The 20,238-nt window shown below is 40.7% G+C and overlaps 1 protein-coding gene across 1 annotated transcript in view; it reads right to left on the bottom strand.

The window, feature by feature from the left end:
• Positions 1 to 19,795, bottom strand: part of DPT (dermatopontin) — a 39,320-nt gene extending 19,525 nt beyond the window's left edge. The window contains exon 1 of the mRNA XM_027086388.1: positions 19,394 to 19,795. Coding sequence (XP_026942189.1) covers positions 19,394 to 19,698 — 305 coding nt within the window. The 5' untranslated portion in view covers positions 19,699 to 19,795. The remainder of the gene's footprint in view (positions 1 to 19,393) is intronic.
• Positions 19,796 to 20,238: the final 443 nt, after the last annotated feature.

Below are 20,238 nucleotides of genomic sequence, written 5' to 3'. Positions count from 1 at the left end.
CCTTCTAGAATTGGATTTTTGTAAGGGTACATTTTCACACTCATGTGGGAGCAGTATAGCAGGGTGGTTAAGAGCATAGGCTATGTTGCTGGTCTGGTGCTCCAACCACTTCTGACTGTGTCACCTTTGACAGGCTTCAGACCCTCTAATGGTCTCAGTTTCCTCATCTGTAAAATGGGCATAATAACAGTATGTACTTATTAAAGTTATTGTGAAGACCAAATGAGGCGATGTATATACAACTCTGGGGATAGTGTCTATTAATGATTAATAAATTACTTACTATTGTCATCATACTTTCATTTAGTCCACACGGCACTTGTGAGTATACTCTGTGAAATCTGCCCTTGGCTTCCCAGTCTCCATCAGTGGAAAGCTGGTGGACTCATATGTGTTCCTTGAGCTGCTGTTTCCCTAAAACAAAGCTCACAGCAGTCGACTGTCTTAGTCACTGACACACCCACTTTGCAGCATAGATATTGGAGTATGACTTATTGCCCCCAATAGATGGTAAAGTCCTTGAAGGAGAAAGATCACTTAATCTTCAATTTGAATTCCCCACAGTGCCTGACAATGGGGTCTAGCAAATGTTTGATGGAAGAATGATGAACAAATGAATGATCAGGGCATCTTCCATTATCAGAGGCAGAATGGACTTTTAAAAGCCTGTCATTCAAATCCAGGAAGGGCCCTGAAACTCCCTCCAAGTAGTTCTCAGGAACTCACGTTGAGCAATCCATCTTCCCACTTCCACCTTCTCTTTCAGGAACAAAGCCTACTCCAGGACGAGGGTGAAAAATGAATATAGCTTTAGGCATTTCTCTCCCTTTCAATCACCTTTTTAAAAAGTACCTTATTTAATAAGACTCAGTTAAACATTTGGCCACAAACTGCAGGATTGCAAACACAGGAACCAGGCAGGTGAGAAAGGGAATGAGGGCAGCCTGTCAGTGGGAGCGGCGGGGGAAGTTGGAGAAAACTTGAATCATTAAAGTGATTCAGATTCAATTTTTTTTTAAAGAGTTTTATTAGCAACTAATCAAGATGCTTTTTTTTTTTTTTTTTTTTTGCGGTACGCGGGCCTCTCACTGTTGTGGCCTCTCCCGTCACGGAGCACAGGCTCCGGACGCGCAGGCTCAGCGGCCATGGCTCACGGGCCCAGCCGCTCCGCGGCATGTGGGATCTTCCCGGACCAGGGCACGAACCCGTGTACCCTGCATCGGCAGGCAGACTCGCAACCACTGTGCCACCAGGGAAGCCTCAGATTCAATTTTTAAAAATGGTTGATGGTGAAAAGACATTCTTGAGGATCTGCTTTACTTCCCAGCACTTGGTTGTTGCTCCTGAATGGTCCACAGAAAAGAGTTTGAGCCCAAGACTGTAGCTTTCCTGGTGTACAGTGACAGGACCCCAGCTGAGCCCTAGGCACAGACTCCCTGAGAACATTCCCTCAGAGTCTCAGGACCCTGGGGTGCCCTCATTCAGGACTCTCTCCTCTCCATTTGAAAAGCCATATTTTCTTTCTTATCATCTCTTTGAAGCCTGGAGGCTCAGTTTCACAAACTGGAGCACTGTTAGCTGTGCTCCACCTGACACTAGAAACTTTCTAGAAGGAAAATCAGCAGGCAGTTACTCCTCCTCTGACAATAGTCATGGACCTTTTCTGAGAAAGTGGTCTTTCTGAAAGTGGTTTCTCTCAGGGCCTTCACCCTAAAAGCAAAGACAAAACTTTCTCCTGTGTCCACAATAACAAAACATGGAAGTGATAGGATGCAGGGGAAAGAGCCCCTGTTGAGGAATCAGCAGCATGAGTTCTGGTCCTAGCCCTGACCTTCACATGCTGTGTGGAGCCTCATCTAAGTCACTGTGAGGATGAAATGAAATGATGCCTGCAAAAATCTTGGCGAAGATAGAAACAGGAAGATCCAGGATCCAAACTCAGATTTTTCTGAGGCCAAAGCTCCTGGTCATGAACTTTCAGGGAGCACGAACTGCTGCTCCAGGATTGTCATTCTGCTTCTGGTCCAACCTCCGGCCAGGCTTTCTCACTGTTTTTTTGTGTTCTTCATTGGGTCCAGGGCTGTTGGTCAGGCCCAATGATGGAGGCCAGGACTGGAAGGTGTGCACATATCTGGTTTTGCTGGTGAACTCCTCTGTGAAGTTTTAGTCTCTCCTTCCAGTCTCTGCTGGTCTCAGTCCCAACTCAAAGAAAGTCCAAACTCTTAGCAAGTTGGGGGTGGCATTGGGTTGAGTGGAGAACAGGGTAAAGGAAAGCAGCACTATCTTGGTTAAGAGCTTTTACAGTCCCATCAAATGGGTGGGCTGGTTGTGCTGGTAGCTTTCTTCCAGCTCTATAAACATACAGACGTGTTTCCAGGACTGCTATCCAGTCTTCAGCTCCACGGCAAATATGAAATAAGAGCAGCTTTGATCATCATCCAGGCTGGTAGCCACTCCATGTGACCGGGAGACCATGTGGCAAAGCTCTTACTCCCCAGTGTTTCTCTCCCAACCCAGCTTGATGAGGGTTTAAATTCCACCAAGGGAGACTCATTCTTTTAGAGTAAAGTTTGACTCCTGTAAATTCTATTTTCCCCAGAATAATCCTTTGAGTTGCTATCAGACATTTATAACATGGGTCACAGAGTTTCAGAATGTTTGTTAAGTTTTTCAACAAATAGTCATTAGAACCTACTCTATGTCAGGTGCTGTACTTGGTCTGCAATCCTTTCCAGAAAACTGTGCTAATAAGAGACACCACAACAATACAGATATTGGAGAGAAGAAGTAGATTTGTAGTAAAGAGAGAAAAGAGAAACAAGAAACTGGCTTGGGATGGTGGGGCAGTGAAATGGCAAGTGGCAGAAGCAAACCAATTTGGGAGCACGTTTGCCTACTCAAAGGAGCTTTAAAAGTTCTGGATTTCTCTCTTAAGCCCCAACAGAATGACTCCATTCCTCATCTTGTCCTTTCTGCTGACATTTATACCTACTTACACAAAATGGAGATGACAATTTCTACCCTGATAGTATTACATGAAGATTAAAGAGAAGCTATATGTTAAGTGTCTACCCCAGAGCATAGCACAAAGTTTCTTATGAAAGGGCAGGAAAGGAGCTCTCCCAGAGATCTCCATCTGAATGTTAAGACTGAGCTCCACCCAACAGCAAGCAAACTCCAGTGCTGGAAGCCCAATGCCAAACAATTAGCAAGACGGAAGCACAACCCCACCCATTAGCACAGAGGCTGCCTAAAATCACAATAAGGTCACAGACTCCCCAAAACACACCACAAGACACAGTCTTGCCCACGAGAAAGACAAGATCCAGCCTCATCCACAAGAACACAGGCACCAGTCCCCTCCACCAACAAGCCTACACAACCTACTGAACCAACCTTGCCCACTAGGGGCAGACACCAAAAACAACAGGAACTATGAACCTACAGCCTGTGAAAAGGAGACCCCAAATACATTAGGTTAAACAAAATTAGAAGAAAGAGAAATATGCAGCAGATGAAGGAGCAAGATAAAAATCCACCAGACCAAATAAATGAAGAGGAAATAGGCAGTCTACCTGAAAAAGAATTCACAGTAATGATAGTAAAGATGCTCCAAAATCGTGGAAATAGAATGGAGAAAATACAAGACTCATTTAACAAGGACCTAGAAGAACTAAAGAGCAAACAAACAATGATGAACAACACAACAAATGAAATTTAAAAATCTCTAGAAGGAATCAATAGCAGAATAACTGAGGCAGATCAATGGATAAGGGACCTGGAAGATAAAATAGTGGAAATAACTACTGCAGAGCAGAATAAAGAAAAAAGAATGAAAAGAATTAAGGACAGTCTCAGAGACCTTGGGGACAATATTAAACACACCAACATTCAAATTATAGGGGTCCCAGAAGAAGAAGAGAAAAAGAAAGTGTCTGAGAAAATATTTGAAGAGATCATAGTTGAAAACTTCCCTAACATGGGAAAGGAAATAGTCACCCAAGTCCAGGAAGCACAGAGAGTTCCCATACAGGATAAATCCAAGGAGAAACATGCCAAGACACATAAAATCAAACTATCAAAAATTAAATACAAAGAAAAAATAGTAAAGGCAGCAAGGGAAAAGAAACAAATAACATACAGGGGAATCCCCATAAGGTTAACAGCTGACTTTTCAGCAGAAACTCTGCAAGCCAGAAGGGACTGGCAGGACATATTTAAAGTGATGAAAGGGAAATAACTACAACTAAGATTACTCTACCCAGCAAGTATATCATTCAGATTCAACAGAGAAAATAAAACGTTTAGAGACAAGCAAAAGCTAAGAGAATTCAGCACCATCAAACCAGCTTTACAACAAATGCTAAAGGAACTTCTCTAGGCAGGAAACACAAGAGAAGGAACAGACCTACAAAAACAAACCTAAAACAATTAAGAAAATGGTAATAGGAACATACATATTGATAATTACCTTAAATGTAAATGGATTAAATACTCCAACAAAAAGACATAGACTGGCTGAATGGATACAAAAATAAGACCTATATATATGCTGTTTACAAGAGACCCACTTCAGACCTAGGGACACATACAGACTGAAAGTGATGGGATGGAAAAAGATATTCCATGCAAATGGAAATCGAAAGTAAGCTGGAGTAGCAATTCTCATATCAGACAAAATAGACTTAAAAAAAAAGACTATTACAAGAGACAAAGAAGGACTCTACATAATGATCAAGGGATCAATCCAAGAAGAAGATATAAAAATTGTAAATATTTATGCACCCAATATAGGGGCATCTCAATGCATAAGGCAAATGCTAACAGCCGTAAAAGGGGAAATCAACAGTAACACAATAATAGTAGGGGACTTTAACACCCCACTTTCACAAATGGACAGATCATCCAAAATGAAAATAAATATGGAAACACATGCTTTAAATCACACATTAAACAAGATGAACTTAATTAATATTTATAGGATATTCCATCCAGAAACAACAGAATACACTTTCTTCTCAAGTGCTCATGGAACATTCTCCAGGATAGATCATATATTGGGTCACAAATCAAGCCTCAGTAAATGTAAGAAAACTGAAATTGTATCAAGCATTTTTTCTGACCAAATGCTATGAGACTAGATATCAATTACAGGAAAAAAAATGTTAAAAAATACAAACAGATATAAGCTAAAAAATACAATACTAAATAACCAAGAAATCACTGAATAAAGGAAAGAGGAAATAAAAAAATACTTAGAAACAAATGACAATGAAAACATGGCAACCCAAAACCTATGGGATGCAGCAAAAGCAGTTCTAAGCGGGAAGTTTGTAGCAATACAATCCTACCTCAAGAAACAATAAAAATCTCAAATAAACAATGTAACCTTTCACCTAAAGCAATTAGAGAAGGAAGAGCAAAGAACCCCCCAAAGTTAGCAGAAGTAAAGAAATCATAAAGATCAGATAAGAAATAAATGAAAACTAAATGAAGGAAGCAATAGCAAAGATCAATAAAACTAAAAGCTGGTTCTTTGAGAAGATAAACAAAATTGATAAACCATTAGCCAGACACATCATGAAAAGAGGGAGGAGACTCAAATCAATAGATTTAGAAATGAAAAAGAAGTAACAACTGACACTGCAGAAATAGAAAGGATCATGAGAGATTAGTAAATGCAACTATATGCTAATAAAATGGACAACCTGGAAGAAATGGACAAATTCTTAGAAAAGCATATTCTGAGACTGAACCAGGAAGAGCTAGAAAATATAAACAGACAAATCACAAGCACTGAAATTGAAACTGTGATTAAAAATCTTCCAACAAACAAAAGCCCGGGACCAGCTGGCTTCACAGGTGATTCTATCAGACATTTAGAGAAAAGCTAACACCTATCCTTCTCAAACTCTTCCAAAATATAGAGGAGGGAGGAAGACTCCCAAACTCATTCTATGAGGCCACCATTACCCAGATACCAAAACCAGACAAAGTTGTCACAATAAAAGAAAACTACAGGCCAATATCACTGATGAACATAGATGCGATAATCCTCAACAAAATACTAGCAAACAGAATCCAACATTAACAGGATCATACACAATGATCAAGTGGGATTTATCCCAGGAATGCAAGGGTTCTTCAATATATGCAAATCAACAATGTGATAAACCATATTAACAAACTGAAAGGTAAAAACCATATGATAATCTCAATAGATGCAGAAAAAGCTTTCAACAAAATTCAACACCCATTTATGATAAAAACTCTCTAGATAGGAGGCAGAGAGGGAACCTACCTCAATGTGATAAAGGCCATATATGACAAACCCACAGCCAACATCGTTCTCAATGGTGAAAAACTGAAACCATTTTCTCTAAGATCAGGAACAAGACAAAGTTGCCCACTCTCCCCACTATTATTCCACATGATTTTGGAAGTTTTAGCCACAGCAATCAGAGAAGAAAAATAAGTAAAAGGAATCAAAATCAGAAAAGACAAAGTAAAGCTGTCACTGTTTGCATATGACATGATACTATACATAGATAATCCTAAAGATGCTACCAGAAAACTACTAGAGCTAATCAATGAATTTGGTAAAGTAGGATGATACAAAATTAATGCACAGAAATCTCTTATATTCCTATACACTAATGTTGAAAAATGTGAAAGAGAAATTAAGGAAACACTCCCATTTACTATTGCAACAAAAAGAATAAAATACCTAGGAATAAACCTACCTAAGGAGACAAAAGACCTGTATGCAGAAAACTATAAGACACTGATGAAAGAAATTAAAGATGATACAAACAGATGGAGTGATATACCATGTCCTTGGATTGGAAGAATCAATATTGTGAAAATGACTATACTACCCAAAGCCATCTACAGATTCAATGCAATCCCTATCAAATTACCAATGGCATTTTTTACAGAACTAGAACAAAAAATGTTAAAATTTGTATGGAGACACAAAAGACCCTGGATAGCCAAAGCAATCTTGAGAAAGAAAAATGCAGCTGGAAGAATCAGGTTCCCTGACTTCAGACTATACTACAAAGCTACAGTAATCAAGACAGTATGGTACTGGCACAAAAACAGAAATATAGATCAATGGAACAGGATAGAAAGCCCAGAGATAAACCCACGCACATATGGTCACCTTATCTTTGATAAAGGAGGCAAGAATATAAAATGGAGAAATGACAGCCTCTTCAATAAGTGATGCTGGGAAAACTGGACAGCTACATGTAAAAGAATGAAATTAGAACACTTCCTAACACCATACACAAAAATAAACTCAAAATGGATTAAAGTCCTAAATATAAGGCCAGACACTATAAAACTCTTAGAGGAAAACATAGGCAGAACACTCTATGACATACATCACAGCAAGATCCTTTTTGACCCACCTCCTAGGGAAATGGAAATAAAAACAAAAATAAACAAATGGGACCTCATGAAAGTTAAAAGCTTGTGCACAGCAAAGGAAACCATAAACAAGACAAAAAGGCAACCCTCAGAATGGGAGAAAATATTTGCAAAGGAAGCAACCGACAAAGGATTTTTCTCCAAAATTTACAAGCAGCTCATGCAGCTCAATATCACAAAAACAAACAACCCAATCCAAAAATGGCCAGAAGACCTAAATAGACATTTCTCCAAAGAAGATATAAAGGTAGCCAACAAACACATGAAAGTGTTCAACATCACTAATCATTAGAGAAATGCAAATCAAAACTACAATGAGGTATCACCTCACAGTGGTCAGAATGGCCATGATCAAAAAACCTACAAACAATAAATGCTGGAGAGGGTGTGGAGAAAAGGCAACCCTCTTGCACTGTTGGTGGGAATGTAAATTGGTACAGCCACTATGGAGAACAGTATGGAGTTTCCTTAAAAAACTAAAAATAGAACTACTCTTTGGCCCAGAAATTCCACTAGTGGGCATATACCCTGAGAAAACCATAATTCAAAAAGATTCATGTACTACAATGTTCATTTTAGCACTATTTACAATAGCCAGGACATGGACCCAACCTTAGTGTCCATCGACAGATGAATGGATAAAGATGATGTGACACATATATACAATGGAATATTACTCAGCCATAAAAAGAACCGAAATTGAGTTATTTGTAGTGAGGTGGATGGAGCTTGTCATACAGAGTGAAGTAAGTCAGAAAGAGAAATGAAATACTGTATGCTAACACATATATATGGAATCTTTAAAAAATTGGTTCTGATGAACCTAGGGGCAGGACAGGAATAAAGATTCGATGTAGAAAATGGACTTGAGGACATGGGGAGGGTGATGGTAAGCTGGGACAAAGTGAGAGAGTGGCATGGACGTATATATACTACAAAATGTAAAATAGATAGCCAGTGGGAAGCTATCATAGCACAGGGAGATCAGCTCGGCACTTTGTGACTACCTAGAGGGGTGGGATAGGAATGGTGGGAGGGAGATACAAGAGGGAGGGGATATTGGGTATATGTATACATATAGCTGGTTCACTTTGTTATACAGCAGAAACTAACACAACAGTGTAAAGCAATTATACTCCAATAAAGATGTTTAAAAAAAAAAAGGCAGGAAGGCAGGAATGGTAGTAGTTTTTATTATTACTATTATCATAAATATTTGCAATTAAATGGAAAGAGAAGCTACATTCTAGTCTCCACAAAACTCTTTCTGTTGGAGCCTACATTAGGAATTATCAAGGTTGAACCCTTCCAGTGAGGCAGTAAGATTAGCCTCAGAAAGTAGATGATAAAACATAATTTGAAGCTCACCTGCTCCAAGAAATCTTCCTTTCTTGACAATTGTAACTCTTGCTGATTTTTCTTCCTCATGATACATTGATGTCACCATCACACATTTCACCTAACATGTACTATCTCTGAACCATCTCATCGTGGGATAGTGCAGAGTTTTTGAAGGTAAACACTGTACCACTGATTACTGGTCCCCCTGCCACAATGATGGGGATATGAACAGTCTCTTTAAATAATGCTGAGTTATATGCTGTCTGCTCTCTTCCTGCCCACATCTGGGTAAGAGTTCTGCTATCTTCTCCATGTCGGGTTTTAATTCTGCTAGTATATAGCAGGTTTCAAGATGGTGAATCAGAAATGAACTGCTGAACAGCTTCTCTGGATAGAAAGCCATAGGACAGGACAAGGGAGAAATAGAAATTCTTCCCAAAACACAAACTCCTGCCCTGTTTTAGAAAAATACAAGCAGTAGAGGCTAACCCAAAGGCCTCTGAGAAGATCCAGGTTATATTATGAGATGTATTTATGTCCTGAGATCACTTTTGGCCTGAGAACAATTCCATGTCATGCAGGGATTTCAGGCTTAATTAACCACAGGAGCTCCTGAAGTCAATTATTTACAATATTTGTTAACCAAGAGATCTAATACTACCACTGTGTTATCTGAAATGTGAAAAATATTTGACACTCATATTGTACTCTTAATATGTATACTGAATTATATGTTCTCAAAACGAAATGTTACCTATCAGTGTCTTTGTAATCTAGCAATTTGTATATTTCAACTCCAGCTTTATAATTTACCAACTGTGTGACATTTATCTCTTTGAGTTTCAGTTTCCAGAGAGTAGTCATTATAGTAAGGATAAATAACTCTTACATAGGACTTACCATGAGCCAGCCATTGTGTTAAGCACTATACCTGCATTATTTATTTTAATCACCAAAACAATCCCGTGAAATGGGCTTGGATAATCAGTTCCCCACCACCAGGACCATTTGATGGATAAGGAAACTCAGGTTTAGAGAGGTTAAGTAATTCCCCAAAGGACACACAGCCAATAATACATATATATTATCTCATTTAATTCTCACAACAATTCTGGGGCATTGTCTTTGTAGAAGTAGAAGCTGAGGCTTAGAAAGTTGACATGACTTGCCTAAAGTTAGTAGTGGGGCTGCATTTTGAGAACTGTTCTGTTTGTCTCCAAAGTCCATATTCTTTCAATTACTTCAAGATACCTCGAAGAAACACACCCATACACACAGAGAGAGAGGAGAGAGAAAGGTATCCTAATTCTGTGGAAATCTCTTATTCATTAGGAATATAATATCTGACAAGTATGCAGACAGAAGCAAATCCCCTACTGGGGGGAGTGAATGTTTACCATCCTATGAGCACAGCCAAGATCCATTTTGCAAAGCCCAAGTTCCCTCAGACAATTGATTCCTAGATCTCAGGACAGTGACCAAGATGGAAAGTTGGCAAGAATCCTAGATATGCTATAACTCTATTCTCCCACACTCAACCTTGTTTCCCTCAGAGGTCAATCTTACATAGGTGTGATATCTTCTTTAGCCCAGAACTGACTACAACTTTATTCAAGACCAAAAATACTACCAACATTTAATATTCACCGGCAGCACTGTGGCATCAGCACTGTGGCTTGGGTTCCACCTCTGCACTAGCTATGAGCAGGCAAGTCTCCTAATGCTTCTGAACCGCGTTCCTTCATGTATAAAATGGGGGAAATAGTAATGCTGCCTTGCAGTATTATTGTGAAGATCAAATACGATTAGACCATGAGTAGCACAAGGGCATAGACTGTGTGTTATTTATCTTCATAATCTTGGAGTCTGGCAAAGTTTGTGATCATAAACATTTGGTAGTGAATGAATAAGCAAATGAATGTATGACTGAGGAATACTTTATAAACTATAAAGCACCGTATCAATTAGGATTAAGATAATAGCACTTATACTTAATGTACTTGTTTCACTGCTTTTTCAATTGCTTCACTCTTGGCTTTAATTCCTAATCTATGATGTAGGGAGGTTGTTCTGGATTTTACATGAGATCCCTCCCAGTGCTGAGATTTTGTGATTCTGTTACACTCTGCCTTTTAAACTCCCAATATGTACTCTACCAGCCTGCCTCCTTATTTTTTAATCTTTTAATTCTGAAATAATTTTTGAGATACAGAAGATTTGTAAAGATAATACATAGGATTCATGTATGCCCTTCACCTAGATTACCCTAAAGTTATCTTTCATCACTCTGGTGCCTTTATGAACACTAAGAAATTAACATTGTACATCACTAAACTCCAGACTTCATTTAGGTTTTACCAGGTTTTCCATTAATGCACTTTTTCTGTTACAGGATCCAAACCAGGATACCATGTAGCATTTAGCCCGTATGGCTTTTGCAATAAAAAGTTTTGCTATTATATTTTTAAAAGCATATTGGGACATTAAGATTTGTGGGATAATGGAAACCTAATAAAGAATTCATCCTGAGCTAAGAAGTGTGTCAGCCATCCTCTGCACATGGTTTAGAGAACTTCAGGAAGTCAAAAAATACCATCCTGCATGGTGGTGAATGCAAGAAGCCAAAATGAGTTGTGTACAATAAAATTGAGCCCCATATTATAGACACTGGAATATTGAGAATCAAAAATGTAAGCATAAGTTTGTTTTTGAAGTCTGTGAGTCTGTCTGTTTGTAAATAAGTTCATCTGTATCATTAGGTTCCACATATCAGTGATATCATATGATATTTGTCTTTCTCTGTCTGACTTATTTCACTTAGTATGATAATCTCTAGGTCCATCCATGTTGCTGCAAATGGCATTATTTCATTCTTTTTTATGACTCAGTAGTATTCCCCTGTATATGTGTACTGGGGGGGAGGGATAAATTAGGAGTTTGGGATTAACATATACACACTACTATATAGAAAATAATCAACAAGGACTTACTATACAGCACAAGGAACTCTACTCAACATTCTGTAATAACCTATATAGGAAAAGAATTTGAAAAAGAATGGATATATGTATAATTGAATCACTTTGCTGTACACCTGAGACAAACACAATATTGTAAATCAACTATACTCCAATATAAAATAAAAAATTAAATAAAAAATGTAAGCAAAATGGTTTCCCTTGCAGGAAGATCTCAGGCTTCTTTGTTGAGGGCACTGTGAGCTGCTCGATGCACTAACTAGTCTTATTTGGTCTTTTGCTACATATTTACTGGGGCCCACTATATGCCAGCATTATTCTAGTGCTGGGCAATATTCTATACAGTGGTGAATGAGACAAAGTCCCTACATTCATGAAGCTTATAATCTGAAGGGGACAAACTATAAATACAAATCATGTAATGACAAGAGCACTGCGGGAAACGTAATGCAGTTTGGGGAGTAGAGTGTGAGAGACGTTGGTTTAGAGGAGGTGGTCTGGGAAAACGTCTCTGAAGAGGTGAGCACTGTGTGTACTGAATGATCAGAATAATGAATCAGGACGGATTGCTCTGTACTAGACAGAACCTTGGTCTCAGTTAGAATCAGATTATGGAAAACTGAGTTCCTACTGTAAAAAAATTAATAAGCAGAAACCTCAATTAGAGTCAGGAGACCAGAAAGGGGTGCTCTCATACCCTTCAAAGATAGCAGAGCCCAACAGAAGAAGAAAGATTTCCTCTTCTTGCCTGGCAAGAGCTCAGCCAATGAGAGATTGTCATAACGCAACCAATGAAAAGCCATGAACTTTGTATAATATAGGCCCCCCAACTTCCTTTTCCCCTCTATAAAAGAGTTTTCTCCTCTCCATTTTGTGGGGGACTTGTGCATGCCTCACTATAGTTGTAGACCCTAAATTGCAATTCTTTGCTCCTCCAAATAAACCCATTTTTTTCTGGAGTTATAACTGGCTGTCTATTTGTTTTAGGTCAACATTTTGTTGTTCCATATGTGGGTCCAGTGAAGACCCCCGATTACTCTGAGGCTGGTAAGCAAACAGGTGTGGTACTACATTGAGCTCATTGTTGCTCACTGCTTTTCTAACCGACCCTGGGGTTTGAGGGCAAGTCTTTCTCCTGGATCTGAGCTTCATCCTCTTTGCGTTTTGAAGCTCTCCAGGTTTTATTTGGGATCTGTTTTAAGGTTTCATCTTTTTTCGTTAAGACCTTGTTCTGTATGCGACTACTCATTTGGCACTTTGGCCTGATTCTTGAAATCAGACTTATCCAGCTTGAACTGGCTAGCCACCAGCCCATTCCTTCAGGAATAGGGGCTGTTCTATTGGAACTGTGCTGAGCAGCTTCCTGCCTGGCTCTTCCAGGACTAGACTGTTCCCTTAGAACTGGCTGGTATTAGGCCTGCAGGCTGTTTGAGCTATTTGAGCTGCTTAAGTTGTTTGAAAAGAATTATTTTACTCTAGAGAAAAAGCTCTGAGAAATAGGATCCCAGTTATCTAAATATTTTGAGGGTACCCCTTCCCTACAGGGATCCTGGCCCATTTTATGTTTGAAAACCAAGGTCCTTCTTCATGTGCATGTCTAACCAAACTGGACTGACCTAACCGAAAGCAATTTAGAATATCAATGACCACTATGAGGAACTTTTGAAATCCCTAAACGTACTTTTCTTAAAACCAAATTGGACAACCATAGCTCTAAAATTTCCAAAACTAAATGGAATGCCTATTTCGATTGGTAGTTTTAGGCTTCCAAACATTATCAGCAGCCTAAAATTGGATCTTTGCAAAATGAGATTTTAAGATGAACTAAGGTAAACAATTAAAGAAAGGTAACATGGCTCCCAAAACCTCAGGCTCTTCTTCCTTGGCTTCTCTGTCTCAGGCTCCATCTCCAGCACCATCTTGTCTCACTCCTCCTCCTGCTCAGGTCCCACCTCCAGTGCCAGCTTCCCCCTTCCCTTCTTTTTGCCTGCCTACACATCCCTTACATCCCCAGTTCCCCAATACTAATTCTCTTGCCAGACTTCCCCTTTTCTCTGAAACTCTCCCCACTCCTTTTCCTCTGAACTTATCAGAACCTATCCCTTTAAAATTAAGCTTTTGGGGGATCCAGAGGACAAACCCTTAATTTCTTATATTTCCTGGACTAACACTGAACTGTGAGTCAAGGTCAGAGATTCTCCCAAAGTAACTGGAGATCCTCACAGATTTGCTGAATTAATATAGTCATTCAGATTTATCAGCCTGGTTTCTAAGACTTAACATCAGCTTGTTCATAAGCTTGTAGGTGAAGGCCAGGCCAGCATTGAATGAAAACTGTTAGTAGAGGAAAGACCAGCCCACTAACTTATTATATGATCAGACTCAGGCAATCAATAAGTGACTTCATTGAGGAATTCCTAGGGCTTTTCCAAAGACTGTTGAATGGAACAAAATTCAGGCTTGCACACAAAAATCTGATGAACCTGTTTATGACTATTACAATAGATTTCATATTATTTTTAAAGCAAATTCTGGTCTTTCTTCAGATGTTGATTCCACCCATGTAGCTTGTAACTCTATGTTGTTTAGTCATAGGCTGACCCAGAACATCTCCCTTCTGGTAAAAAGGACCAGGACGGAACAGGAAAATTTGTCCACTGCAGATTTAGTTAATCTGATAAACCAGCTCTCTCATACTTTAAATGAGTCACCTAAAAGGAAGACTGACAAAATTCTTAACCTTCAACTCCAGCAAGTGAAGGCCCCTAAATGATCCCCACCCACCCCGAGTTTCTGCTGTTATTGCAAAACGCCAGACATTGGAAAAGAATTTTCTACAAATTTAAGTGCTTTAGGTGCCTTCAGCCCTCTAATCAGCCTTTTCCAACATCCTCCCGGGTCTCAGTGACTAAGCTCCTGGGAACTATAGGAGCTCTTCCCAATCCTCCCTCTTAACTGACTTGAAGAACGTTTCTGCAGATTGGGGATAAATCTCTTCCAGACCTCACTGACACTGGAGTCACACTCCTGGTACTCAACCCCTCTACTGTCAATCACACCTTGCCTTGTAGTGCTAAAACAATTCAAATAGTAGGGATCTCTAATAAACCTCAAGAGGTTTCTGTCCTTGGACGTATTCCCTTTTGTTTAGGCCCTTTGAAAGACACATACCCCTTTCTCCTTAGTTTCTCTGCCCATCCATTTATTAGGTCAAGACTTCTTAGAGAAGTATATAGAATTTTCTTTCTCCCCAAAGGAGAAAGCAATTCTAGAATTGACAGTAGTTATCCAAGCAGCCAACCAGGTGAATTAAATGACTCTTTGACATCTTTTATTTGCTTTGTCTTTGATGGTACTAGAGTTCATTCTGGAAACACTGATCATCTACCCCTATTGAATCAACTACCACCCTCCTTATGGGCAAAATCTACAGCTGATATTGGAAAAATTCACAGCCCACCTCCCATCAAGATTCAGATAGATCTCTTAAAACCTCTTCCCAGAATTAATCAACATCCTGTAAGTAAAGAAGTCCTTCAAGGCATAAAAACCATCTTAGAAGATTACAAGGCTCAAGGCCTCACTGTCCCTTAACTAGTCCCTGTAATGCTCTTATTTTACTGGTGAGAAAACCTAAGGACTTAGAGTTGAGGTTTGTCCAGGACCATTTCACCATTTCAGTAGAAGCTGTCCTGAAAATTCTCATTACACTCAACATTTCTCAGCTGCCTCACTTCCTAAGAAGTCCTTTTGTTAGCTGTTCCTCACATCACTCTTTTATGTTGTAATAATCTTAACTCTGCTACTCTTCTCCCCTCTGTCACTGATGAAGTTCCTCTTGACTGCTTAACACTGATGGATCACCTTCTGACTCCTTGTAAATGATCTGTAGGAAATTCTTTGGGTAATGTTGACTATTCATGGTTCACTAGTAGTTCTTATTTAAAAGGTGACAATGGCAAATGTTGTGCTGAGTATGCTATTGCAACTTCTTTTGATATTGTTGAGGTAGTACCTTCATCTATGGCTACTTCAGCCTAACAGTCTGAATTATATGCTCTTATGTGGGCTTGTACCTTAGCCAAGGATAAAACTGCCAAAATTTGGAGTAGCTCATGATTTTGGAATGTTGTGGAAGTAACATGGTTTCCTCTTCTCTATCATGCGACTTATCTTTGGTAAATTCATAAATTCAAATAATTAGCTCTAAAACAAGCTACCATTTTGAAATATCTTCTTGGGAATTCTTTGAAGCCCCGGGGAAAAAGTGGATGTCAATATACTGAATGCTCTTCTTCTGAATTCAGACTCCATGTAAAGCTGGTTTGCCTCAAATTAGCCTCATCAAATTTTGGATACACAAAATCTTTATTGACTGTCCATGATGTGCCAAGAATTTGTTTTAGATTTAGATTTGTTTTAGAGTTCTCCTACACTTTCTCCTGTAAGCATCACGGTAACACCCTCTAACAGCTTGTGAGGTGGGTGTCACACTCTTTTCTTTTTTTCCAGAATGAGAAACTGAATGCCCAAGACCACAGAGCTCAGAGATGAAAGAAACAGGAGCTGCAAGTCAAAGTTTCCTGATTCTAAGACCAGAGCCCCTTCCACCACACTCCAGCTCAGCCTCACTACAAAATTCCAGTTTCATCCTGTTCCACACAGGACCCACATGTCCTGCAGCCTGGGTCAACCCAGGTTTGAGAATACTCCCCAAGAACAACTGAGGCATGCTCTGAGATGGCAAAATGCCACTCATGGAACCCAGGTAAAGCCTCCAAGCAGTTGTTAGTGAGGGACCAGCATGCACACTTCAGAATCTGCCAACTGAAGAAGTGATTTTCAACAGAGAAACCCTAGCAAAACAGCAGTGTTACAAGTCACTCAGCCATGACGGAAGCACTTTTTAAAGACTGTGCTCCAATTAGCAAGTGTCTTTAGCAGACCCTATGTACTGTTGTCACATCTGTGTTCAAGATTCCTCGTCCCCTTTTAAAATAAGCCTGAAAGCTAATGTAGTTATACAAGGCAGCCAAATTGCACAAAACTGTCAACTCTTCCTCCGGAACAGATTAAGACCCTGCAGCCAACGGGAAGATATAACTGCTCCCCAGTTTATGAGCAATTTCTTTCTTTCCAGATTTTTCACTGAGACTGGAGTCTAAACTCAAAGCAATAATCATCCAACAAAAATGCCTCTGGAATAATTGAGATCAGTCTTGGGACAGCTGAGTCCTACTGTTTTTCATGTTTGTACATTTTTTACTCTGTGATTAATGGAGGAGGAGATGAGAAAACAGAGGGTGGAAAAGGAGAAAGAAAAAAAAATATCACTTGACTCTGCATACTCAAAAATGTGGAAGAAGAGAAGGTAGAAGAGAGATCGTGCCTGTCAGTTTCTCATTCGACTCACATTGGTCAAACAAAATCATATAATTTCTACTCCCTCTCATACTTTTCTTCAAACAGTTTGGGAGTTAATGACAAACCAGTCACACTCTGGCAAGTTTGAAACTAAACATAATTTGTCTTCTCTCCCTAGCAGGGGTAAACACAAGAATCAACAGAATGAAAAAAAAATCCAACTGTCTTTTCAGAGCCAAGCAGAGGAAAGAGAACTGGAGCCACGGAACCTTGCGAGATCATGCAGTCTGACTGCTCACTTTCCAAATGTGGTGGGAGCCTAGAGAGCTGAACCCGTGGTTCAAGGTCACCCAGCAAGTTGTCTTTAGAACCAGGATCTAAATCCAGGCCTCCTGATTCAGAGCCCAGGGCTCTTCCTTTGGGGCTTAAGAAATCATCTGAGTGTGTTTTGCTGTGGCTCTACAAGGGGAACATTAGAAAGGGGCCCCACCCATATAATAGCCCCCTAAGTTGGAGGACTAGACAGACAGTTGTAATTTGGGCATCCCCATGCTCTGTGCCAGGCAACTGGCCTGGCTACAGGGAACCACTGGAGACTGTCAGTCATTGAGGTGAGAGGCTGGATTCGGAGTCAGCCATCTGTCAGAAGGGGGTTTGGATAATTAAATCTGCTCACTAGAGGCAGTGAGGGGGATGAGAAAGGCCCAATAATGGGGCCCCTGACCTGAAGCTGCCTGTGTGACCCTCTTCCCATCCCTTCCACAGGCTGGCTGAGCCCCTCCTCAGTCATGGTAGTAAACAAGCTGGTGCAATCCCTCCAGGGCTGGCTTCTGCTGTGATTTGCAGAGCCCTCCGTCCTCAGGATGAAGAACTGCCCTGAGTCCAGTCCTGTGGCCCTGGCTGTGCTGACTGAGCCCACAATGGGCAGAGGGAGCAGACTCTCAAGTCTGTCTCACCCATCACCAGGGCGAAGCACATACACTTTGGAGCTGAGATTCACTGAATCCAAATCCTTGCTCTACCACTTCCCAGCTGAGGAAACCCCTGAACTCTAGACTGCGTTCTATCTACCTATAAAATGACTTAGAGATTTGTTTTGAGCATTAAATGAGATAATGCATAGAAATCCCCCAGCGTGGTGCTTGCTCAGGGTAAGCACTCGATCAATGGCCACTGTTTTTATTACTGAGAGGTCCCCTCCACCCATCAGTCTTTTCCTCTTGATCTCCCATCATTGTTCTGTGTGCTGCTGGATTTGTTTTGTGCTTGACCATCCCTAACCCCCATTACACCCCATGCATGCTGGGAGTCCTCAAAGAATCTTCTCTCTACAGTTACCATAACAGCAGCCTGCCAGTTGGGCTTCCTCTTCCCCAGGCCAGCCTTCCACAGGGTCTGCTTCCACCCATTCCTCCAACCCACCCAGTGGTCCTTTTCATCCTGACTGCTGTGATTAACTGGCCTCACAGACCATAGCTCCTAGGATGGGTTCTGACCAAGTACTAGGGTGAGACAGTCACACCCCACAGTGAAGACACAGGCTCAGACCATTTCCATGTCATTAACCATGGTAGAGTCCAGTCAGAAGAGAACAGTCCTTCTCCCCAAAAGACTTTAGTAAACTATTTCCCAGCAATGAAACCCATTTTAAATTCAGACAGAGAGAAGGACCTTGGTACTCAAAACTGAGAGAGCACATTTAATCGGGGCAGGAGAGAGCTATTTAATTTCACTTCTCTTTGCCTAAGCTTCTTTGACCCTTCTCCCCATTCGTTTGCTCTGTATCAATATTTCTCAAACTGTCTGTGGTGAACGTCCCATTGTTTATTTTCCCCAAACTATTGGGTACCAATACTTTTGTAAAACAGTCAAAATAAATTACTACCAAACTAAAATGTCACTTGGATGTCACAATAATGTTAAATTGCTATAAAGTTCCGTAAATACTTCGAATTTCTGTACTTAACTTTTGGCGAACTGGTAAACGTTTCGCAGACCCCTACTAGTCCTGGACCAAACTGAGAGTAGGGCTGCTTCTGGAAGGAACAGAACCACAGAAGAGTCCATCTGCCATGGACACCCCCCCATTCTGGGGTTTTGCCCTGTAATGCGGTCTGCTCAGCAGTGACCCTGCCCCACCCAGAACATGCAATGGAAAGGTTCCTGGTAGAACTTGCCCAGTCTCTAGTAAGTGCTGTTCCCTGAGCACCAAGCATCCCCCAGTGAGAGGGATATGCTGCGATAATACCGGCCGTGTGCAGCCCGCTGGCTCTTACCATTCCATTCCAGCCCTGTTGATCTCCTCCCACCAGCATTCTGTAGGCTCCCCCAGGCTCTGAGGTGTGGGCATGCAGGCGTAGTTCCACTGTCTGTCAGAACCTTCCTTCTTGTTGAAGATGCTCCTCACGGCCACCACCACCTGCCCATGGGGACACTGGTAGCTGAAGCCCTGCCGGTGCAGATTCACCCACCCATCATCACTATAGTCTTGGTACTGCTGATATGGGTACCCGTAGTCTTCATACTGCCCCCAGGTCACGGTGACCAGTGGCAGAAGCACCCACAGAAGAGTGAGGTCCATGCTGTCTGGGTTTCTGGCAAAAAATGTCACCCTATGTCTGCTGGGCTGCTGGTTTTATACAGCTGCTGCTGACATGTGGCTTCCAGATGTGGGCGAGCAAGCAGGCTCCAACTGCAGTGTGTCATCGTTTAAGCAAAACTTTTCAGCGCCGAGATATTGGCCATAAGTACATTCAGTTTGTTTTAAGGTGGAATTCTAAGAAAACGTAAGGAACATGCAAATGGAAGAAACTCCCTAGAGGAGGAACAACTTAGCAGATAGATTATAAAAGCAAATGGCTTCACACACCTCAGAAACATTCACTTGAAAAAAGGAGCAAATTTGTCCCTCATCTCTTAGCACTTCACTTCTCTCTTCCCTAACCCCCCCACCCCACCACTAGCAAACCCCTGTATTTGTTCTCCAAACCAGCCTTCCAGGACCACACAAATATGCAGAAAGTGATTTCAAAACACCAAAATAATAGGTTGAAGGGTCAGAGTTATTCACATTTCTGCAAGGCTAGATACCTACTTTAAGTTCTCAGCCCAACATCTTTTA

This window comes from Aethalodelphis obliquidens, unplaced genomic scaffold (genome assembly GCF_003676395.1).
Source record: "Aethalodelphis obliquidens isolate GAN/ISIS:26980383/991018 unplaced genomic scaffold, ASM367639v1 scaffold55, whole genome shotgun sequence".
In the NCBI taxonomy this organism is placed as follows: domain Eukaryota; kingdom Metazoa; phylum Chordata; class Mammalia; order Artiodactyla; family Delphinidae; genus Aethalodelphis; species Aethalodelphis obliquidens.
This window is presented reverse-complemented; position numbering and strand designations above follow the sequence as displayed.